Genomic DNA, 9,303 nt, shown 5'->3' on the forward strand with positions numbered 1-9,303 from the left:
ACGCAAGTTAGCTAAAGACTTCGGAGTTTACCACGTCTAGCTTGACGATCCTTTACCGAGGTTTTATGGTAAATCTAACCAAAATATGTCCCACTTTTGATGCGGCACTGTTAGCATGGTCCCAGGTTAGCACCGTTAGCAGTTACCAAACCTTACTAGAGACTCACTAATGTAAAACATTCTTTAAAAAAATTACGTAATTACGTAATTATTATATAAGTAACATATTTAAGGATGCAAAACTCTGTGCTAAAAGTAAAAAGGGTATTTTTTGATACTGTTCTATTAAAGGTTAAAAATACGCTCCGTTAGCGGGTATCGTCTGCTAACGCTTGCTAAAACTACACGCTAAATCGGCGCATTTAGCCTGGGGTGCAAATTCGGTGTGACGATGGGGGTGGTGGTGGTGTTGAGGGGAGAGTTGGAGAGCTAAAATCTGAATCTAAACTTTATCTTTAGCAAGTTTTTGATTATTTTGTGCATAGCAACGCTCTGGCCTGGCTAGGGAGTTGTTTATCTGCTTCACGACAGCGAACAGGCCTCCATTACAGCCACCAATAATAGAGGGGTCAACTCTATGACCGTCACTTATCCCGTGCTAACCTGCCCTCTACTTCTTTCTACTGATGAAAGATGTGAGGTGAAGTTAGCCGCTAAGCTATCTGTTAGCAGTACTGGGTTTTAGCCCAAAACCTGGTCTCCAATAGCCACTTTGTCCACAGTATCACAGTATCATCGGCGCGGGGGAGTTCATGGACGTCGTCCTCAGCCTGACGTCACCTGTAATATAAACAATGTCCTTTTTCCAACACCACAAAATTACCTTTTAAAAATCATCATCATCATCATCATCATCTTCATTTTAAATATGAGGGGGCTGATGATGATTTGCTACCATATTTAAGACTTCTGACTCTAGCTTGCCTGAAAGTTTTGAGAAAACGTCATGCTAAGTACCTGCGTTTAGCCATGGAAGCGGTATCAGGAGGCTACTTCAAAATCTAGCCCAAGACCAGCCTTTGCTAGCAGATGATTTCAGATGGTCTTCAAGGTGGTCTCTGATGGTCAAGGTGGTCAGACAAAACACAAAAACACACCCTATGTTGGTAAGCTAGCTGAGCAACCAGCTCTGAGTGTATGCTGCATTTGACTTTGGTCAAGCTTGGTCAGGTACAGCTAAGTTGCTAAATTTGTTGACCAGTTGGTTGACCAGTTTAACCAGCTTGACCTGGCCTGGCTGTTTTTTGTTTTTTTTAGGAAGGTAATGTTGACAAAAGTCAGCAGTTAGGCTAAGCAAGCGCTACTGTTCCCTGCCAGACACTAGCTTTTGTCTAAGACACACCGTTAGCTTGCAGTAAACGCAATAAAGCACTAGCATGGGAATGTATTACTCTAAATGTTATCAGTAATAAAAGCTCAGTATTTTCCCCTACGATATCCCACAAACCCTGAAAGTGACCTTAAAAGCAAATATATCTGACAGTTTTAGGAATTAAATAATGCTAACAGCTCTTATCTGAGGTAACGAAGGTTTCTGAGAATGCTAACGGTGTGCTAATGTGGATGTTTTTTAGCGCTAGATAAAGCGTAGCACGGTCAAACCCCTGAAAAAGGTCTTAAATAATGCTAACAGCTCTCATCTGAGGTAACGAAGGTTTCTGAGAATGCTAACGGTGTGCTAATGTGGATGTTTTTTAGCGCTAGATAAAGCGTAGCGCGGTCAAACCCCTGAAAAAGGTCTTAAATAATGCTAACAGCTCTTATCTGAGGTAACGAAGGTTTCTGAGAATGCTAACGGTGTGCTAATAAATACACCAACAATAAATCTCAAAATGCTAACGGCTATCCAGAAGAGTGAAGTGAACACGGGAACGTCAGAACTGATGAAGCATGGAAGGGTCATTCCTGAGAAATCTAAGCTCTGTGCTACGTCCTGTATCCTCTTGCGTCCTTCTTTAAAACAGCGAGGGGGCGAATTCGGGGCACCGTCATTTGTGTACGGTTTGCGACACTGTGTGTAGGACCGGTGTCCTGGAAGGTGGACGCCGCTAATTGTAAGTTGTGCGCTCAGCACAATGGAGCACTTCTGTACAGGTCATGATGTAACGCGGAGGACCGGCGTGATTTGGCGTCCGTAAATGGCGGCAGCGCTGCCAAGCGCGCTGAACTTTGCCGACCCCGAAATTACAGCAGGGTAATGACCGTCATTAGCCGGTGGAGACTGCGCTCACAGATACAGACTCATCCATCCGGCTGCCCAGTCTTGCTTGGCTTCCGCGGGCGAGCGGGGCAGCGAACCGAGCGAGAACAGCACAAGGCAGATGAGCGAGTGGGGAGCGCGAAAGAGGGGGCGCGAGTGCGTGCGCACACACGCTGGCGCGGCCATTTCGGGCCTCGGCGCTCTTTGATTTGGACTATTTCGACAGGCCTGTGTTTACTGCGGCTGCGGGCTGCACTCCTTCTTCGCTTGCGGCCGGTTTTGTCCGCCGTTCCTTCGCTCACACTCTCTTTCATTTGGTCTCTCTGATCTGCTGTACTGAGGGCCCAGCCTCACCACATCGCTGAAGGGATGTTTGTCATTCCTGTGAAAAGGCGAGTGTAAGAGGCGAGGTCAAGCGTGTGTGTGAGAGAGTGTGTCCGTAAACTTTCGGATCAATAGCATCTTGTGTAACTATTACAGAAGCTACGAACGGGATTCAAGTGCATGAGTGCTAGTCACACCCCTGCCGCTCTCGCTTTCCTCTCACACAGTCCCGCTGGCGGATCCAGCGATACCCTCTGAACCGCCCACCCTGACCCTTATAAGCCCTTCTAAGCCCCCAACCCCAAATACAGCCAGGACATGTTTGAAGGCCTGGCTAAATAAATAAATACATAAAAAAAATAAACACACACACACACACACACAACGTGACGGGGTGGTAAAGGTCCACTTAAAACACGGCCAGTGTTTATCCAGTGGTCGAATTTCTGACTTAGCGCACGTGCTAACCAATTTTTAAGGTCATTTTCTTTGCATTAACAGGGTCGAATCTTTCATAAATAAACAATTTCCCCTATGTATTTTGCGTGACGGGGTGGTTGGGTTCAGCTTGACTGGCCAGAACATGTAATTTAGCGATCTTTTAGATGTGAATTTCACGTTCGTCAATACGGAAATGAGAAAACCCGTGATGTACTAATACCCATGCTACCTACCCGTATCGGCCTGGGTGCATTATGCCGTAAAACAATGCGGACGGTCTTGTTTGACATCTGCAATTGTAGCCTTCATTTCTGCATAACTGCATGCTTTCCCGGCCATAAAGAAGACCATTACTACAACCACAGCACTCTCTTTTTTTATATTCTTTGACGAACCTTCAGCTCACATGACTTCACTGCACCCGCTTAGGTGCCAACCTTGTTGACTGTAGCAGTAGCAGCAGTAGCACTAGTGGTTTGTAGTTGTAGCGGCTGTAGTAGTAGTAATAGCAGCAGCAGTAGTAGTGTAGTAGTAATAACAGTAGTAGCAGCAGAAGTAGTAAAATTGGTGGTATGCTGGTGGTAATGGTAGTGATTGGTAGGTATTGGTACTACTAGTAGTAATATTGGTGGTAGTAGTAGCAGCAGCAATATTGGTAGCAGTTGTAATATGGGTGGTAGAGGTAGTACTAATGGTGGTAGTAATGGTAATAGGGGTGGTAGAGGTAGTAGTAATGGTGGTAGTAATGGTTATAGGGGTGGTAGAGGTAGTAGTAATGGTGGTAGTAATGGTAATAGGGGTGGTAGAGGCAGTAGTAATGGTTGTAGTAATGGTAATATGGGTGGTAGAGGCAGTAGTAATGGTGGTAGTAATGGTAATAGGGGTGGTAGAGGTAGTAGTAATGGTGGTAGTAATGGTAATAGGGGTGGTAGAGGTAGTAGTAATGGTGGTTGTAGAGGTAGTAATGTTGGGATTTGTAATGGTGGTAAGAGTAGTAATGGTTGTAGTAGTGTTGGTAGTAATGGTAATGGGGTGGTAGAGGTAGTAGTAGTGGTGGTAGTAGTGGTAGTAATGGTAATATGGGTGGTAGAGGTAGTAGTGGTGGTAGTAGTGGTAGTAATGGTAATATGGGTGGTAGAGGTAGTAGTGGTGGTAGTAGTGGTAGTAATGGTAATACGGGTGGTAGAGGTAGTAGTGGTGGTAGTAGTGGTAGTAATGGTAATAGGGGTGGTAGAGGTAGTAGTAGTGGTTGTAGTAGTGGTAGTAATGGTAATACGGGTGGTAGAGGTAGTAGTGGTGGTAGTAGTGGTAGTAATGGTAATATGGGTGGTAGAGGTAGTAGTGGTGGTAGTAGTGGTAGTAATGGTAATATGGGTGGTAGAGGTAGTAGTGGTGGTAGTAGTGGTAGTAATGGTAATACGGGTGGTAGAGGTAGTAGTGGTGGTAGTAGTGGTAGTAATGGTAATACGGGTGGTAGAGGTAGTAGTGGTGGTAGTAGTGGTAGTAATGGTAATACGGGTGGTAGAGGTAGTAGTGGTGGTAGTAGTGGTAGTAATGGTAATATGGGTGGTAGAGGTAGTAGTGGTTGTAGTAGTGGTAGTAATGGTAATATGGGTGGTAGAGGTAGTAGTGGTGGTAGTAGTGGTAGTAATGGTAATATGGGTGGTAGAGGTAGTAGTGGTGGTAGTAGTGGTAGTAATGGTAATACGGGTGGTAGAGGTAGTAGTGGTGGTAGTAGTGGTAGTAATGGTAATAGGGGTGGTAGAGGTAGTAGTAGTGGTTGTAGTAGTGGTAGTAATGGTAATATGGGTGGTAGAGGTAGTAGTGGTGGTAGTAGTGGTGGTAGAGGTAATAGGGGTGGTAGAGGTAGTAGTAGTGGTTGTAGTAGTGGTAGTAATGGTAATATGGGTGGTAGAGGTAGTAGTGGTGGTAGTAGTGGTGGTAGAGGTAATAGGGGTGGTAGAGGTAGTAGTAGTGGTTGTAGTAGTGGTAGTAATGGTAATATGGGTGGTAGAGGTAGTAGTGGTGGTAGAGGTAATAATGTTGGGATTAGTAATGGAGGTGGTAATAGTAGTAGTAATGGTAGTGCTACTTAATTACTGAGAGAGAGAGAGAGAGAGAGAGAGAGCGCGAGAGGTGTAGACTTAAGGGGAGGAAAAATGGTGTTGGAGTCAACCTCACTGAGACCGGTCTGGGCTCATAGTAAGTCATTACTGTGTGTGTGTGTGTGTGTGTGTGTGTGTGTGTGTGTGTGTGTGTGTGTGAGAGAGAGACAGAGAGGTCATTAGATCAAACACAAGTTCACCTTGATGACCTCAAAATACACAGGATTACTCATTCCCAGCCTCTCACAGACAGAAGAACAATAGGAGAGCAAAGTGACATAGGCCGGCACAAAGAGCACACACACACTAATGATCATACACACCTCCTCTCACCTGATTACACACACACACACACACACACACACACACACACACACACACACGTAAATGACTGTGTAAAACTATTCCACTGGACATCAAATGAGTTCAGGGGCAGATCTTATCTGACTGGAAGTCTCTCTCTCTCTCTCTCTCTCTCTCTCTCTCTCTCTCTCGTAAACCAAATCAGGCAAGAGTGATTTACATATCTCGTATCATAGGCCGTGTCCTCCAGTCCACTGATACTCTCGGGTTTCCTGCTGCTGAAGCATCTTCCAGGATTTCCTCTGAAACTAAGCCTCGGAGGACTTTGAGGTCCGCTTGGGATCATTGTCCTGTTGCAGGGCCCAACGTCACCAAAGCTTCAGCTTCCTCACAGAAGGTCTGATGATGTCTCCTCCATCCTGCCCTCTCTCCACCCGCTGCAGGTCTCCAGAGCAAGACGTACCGCTGATCCCTAACCCCCCCCCCCCCACACATCTACCTCCCTATCCATCACCCCTTTACCTCTACCTCACCCTTCTTTGAGTCTCTCTCTCTCTCTCCCTCTCTCTGTGTGGGCGTGGCTTCAGAGAGAGGACTGGCGACCTCCTAAACCCAGCTGACTGACAGCCCTGAGGCCTTCGCCGTGGGCCGGGATCTCAGCCCTGGAGCGCACTGGACTCCACAGAGCTGCTCGTCTACTACCCATAATGCCCAGCTGTGTACTGAGACACCCGGTGGCTGTTGTGAGCGCCTCGCTGAATCTGTAGGAGTGCTCTGACTGCACGGCTGGCATAGAGCTGCCCAGGGAACTGTGGAGCCTTTCAAGCTCTTCAGCTGGGTAACGTCCCACACACACTCTTACAATCTGCACACACACACACACAACCCAGCTGCAAGACAAAGGCACCGTGTGTCTATATGTGCGGCGGGGACAGCCGGTTCCGTAGCTGTCGAGAAGAGCAGTGAAGGCCCGTCATCTCCAACAAGACCAGCACAAAGACTTATGTGCCTCCACACATCACACACACACACATACACACAGTTGTGAGGATGTGTGTGTGTGTGTGTGTGTGTGTGTGTGTGTGTGTGTGTGTGTGTATGAGCTGCTGATTCAGCTGTGGATCCTGATTATGCAATATGAACTGATCACAGGCAAAAACAACTGAACTGATTCACTCTCAGCATTACTACAAAGTCTTACACACACACACACACACACACACACACCTGCCCACCTACTCATCTGCAAGCAGCCCTAAAAGCCAGACAGAGAGAGATAAGTAAATCACACCAAAAGAATCAATAAGGGAATGAATCGTTTCCTAAAGAATCGTGATCAAATAGATCAAACTGATTCGGTTCAATGTAAGGAACTGTTATGGAATCGGACTGAATCACATCGAGGTCAGAGACCAACACCTGATGCTGGTGATGCCACAGCCATCCGCGGCCGGGGGTCCCAGTGGACACAACTGGCCTCCTGTTCTCCACCCACCCAGACACCCACCCACCACCCACCCAACCATCACTCAACTTTGAGCCTTTTGTACCTCTGAGCTGTTCACCGTACCAGAGATGCTGACAGGGGTGTCCAAACTTTTGCATGCCACCCTACAGACAGGACTACTGTGCTAGTGAGCAGCGCACGCGCCAACAACAAAAGCGCTGGAAATGTCCAAAAATATATATATATTTTAAAAAAGCACGTGATGATGCACGCGCACAAACAAAACACCAGGAAAGTCGTTTGAAGTGCAGAGAAAGACCCTGCAGCAGCAGCAGCACTCCTGCAGAGCGGCGCGCGCTGGAACTCCCCCCAAACAAACAAGCAAACAAACAAACAAACAAACAAAACACTCACCAGAGTCTGCTCATACTGGAGCGCGCGCTGGTCCGTACCGTCTCCGGCCATGGCTCACACTCGTCCACCGGCAGGACACACACACACACACACTCACACCTGAGCGCGCGAGGGACAGATCACTGCAAACCAGACGAGACTCGCGAGGGCTCGCGCTCCACGCCGGAGCTCAGGAACGTTACACCCACACACACACACACACACACACTCGTTTGCAGGCACTCGCTCTCGCTCTCGCGCTGCACACATACACACACACACACACACACACACACACGGGCAAAGGCACGCGCGCAGACGCAACGATAAGTTTACTCCGCGCGCCTCGCTGTTGCATAATGACGCGCTCGCGATTCATTTTTATACCCCCCGACTACTTTTCCCGAGCTGGACCGAGGCGGGACCATGGTGGAGCGAACAAACACACTCTCTCCACCCACCCGGACACCACCCACCCCCCCCCCCCCCCCACACCCCCCCGCGGCTCCGCACAGTGGTACAGTCCGTCCCCTGAACTTCAGAGAAGTTACTGAACCGTTTCACACAACCGAGTCCTTCCACCGACTCGCGAGGGAGTCGTTTGAGGAGTCATTTTCGTGTCTCTCGGAGGTAAAGGGAAGAGGGACAGGGGGGGCTGGGGGGAAGTGGTGGTGGGGGGGGGGGTAGAAATAGAAAGAAGGAAGTTAGAGGTTAAAGTTACGGAAATGGAGGGAAGAAAGCAAGCAAAGAAAAGTTCGGTAGGAGCAGAAACGCAAGGAATACAGTGATTCACTCAGTTCATTCGACTCAGAAAATAAACAATTCCAAAGAATCGATTCGTTCATGAGTCGTACATCATTATTATTAGACAGGGACGGAAACGAAATGAATCCAATGGAAATGAACATGATTCATTCCGTTTATTCGACTCAGTTGGATTTCTTGTACGTACAAAACAGAACTTACGACTGAGGAGTCGACTCCTCTACGAGTCCAACATCATTATTAAACAGGGGCACAAACGAAATGGATCAAAAGGAAAGGACATGATTCATTCAGTTTATTCGACTCAGTTGGATTTACTGAAGGCAGTGAAAATAAACAATTCCAATGAATCGAATCGCCCACGAGTCGAACATTATTAATAAACAAGTTCTTAAAAGAACTGAATCCAATGAAAAGAGACCTGATTCCTTCAGTTTATTTGACTCACTGTACTTAAACACACGACTCAAGAGTCGATTCGTTCACGAGTCCAACTTTATTATTATTCAACAGGTTTACAAACGAATAAAAAAAGAGACAGGATTCATTCAGCTTATTCGACTAAAACTCACGACTCAAGAGTCGACTCGTCCACGACATCATCCCACACCATTATTAAACAGGGTCGAACGAAATGAATCAAATTAGACTGAAAGGAAGAGACATGATTCGTTCAGTCCATTCGACTCAGGTGGACTTGCTAAATGCACGCAATGAAAAGAAACCATTCCAAAGAATCGATTCGTTCATGAGTCGAGCGTTGTTATTGAAGAGGTTCACAAATGAACGAAATACAGTAAAAATGAAAACACACGATTCATTTAGAGGATTCGACTCAGGAAACAAATAAATGTAATTGAATATAAACAATTCAAAAGAATCGATTCGTTCATGGGTCGAACACAAACCAAATGAATCCAATTAAACTGAATGGTTTTAATAAGTTCATGCGAATCGATTCATTTATGAGCCGATTCTTGAGTTCAAAACCCCAGTCACCTGCTTTCCCTCAAAAAGTGTGTGAACACACAGCCTTTCTGCTCCTGTTGGAGTTAAATGTTAACCTGTGTGAGACTGCTGAGTGTGTGTGTGTGTGTGTGTGTGTTATAGGGTAACAGGTAGCCTGTATAGCCTGTATAGCTGGAATCTAAAGCTAATGCTAAGGCTAACACTTAGCATCACTATGAGTCTCATTCAGCTTCATTTCCTGACCTTAGAATTGGTCATTCTGGCTATTTTAGGTACCACACACAAGTCCTAGCCCTGGTAATCCCCAGCTGTATTACCACGGGCCAGAGTTTCCCAATGAATGCTCTGGATTACCA

At 46.6% G+C, this 9,303-nt stretch overlaps 1 protein-coding gene across 6 annotated transcripts in view; it reads right to left on the reverse strand.

The window, feature by feature from the left end:
• Window positions 1-7,627, reverse strand: part of LOC140565073 (chloride channel protein 2-like) — a 77,662-nt gene extending 70,035 nt beyond the window's left edge. For 2 of the 6 annotated variants that reach the window (XM_072690866.1, XM_072690867.1), the window contains exon 1: window positions 7,235-7,625. In XM_072690866.1, the coding sequence (XP_072546967.1) occupies window positions 7,235-7,285 (51 nt within the window). In that variant the 5' untranslated portion in view covers window positions 7,286-7,625. Of the gene's footprint in view, window positions 1-7,234 lie in introns of all 6 variants that reach the window. The other 4 variants (XM_072690870.1, XM_072690871.1, XM_072690865.1 and 1 more) reach the window with 3 other exon arrangements.
• Window positions 7,628-9,303: the final 1,676 nt, after the last annotated feature.

Source organism: Salminus brasiliensis, chromosome 11 (assembly GCF_030463535.1).
Source record: "Salminus brasiliensis chromosome 11, fSalBra1.hap2, whole genome shotgun sequence".
NCBI lineage: Eukaryota > Metazoa > Chordata > Actinopteri > Characiformes > Bryconidae > Salminus > Salminus brasiliensis.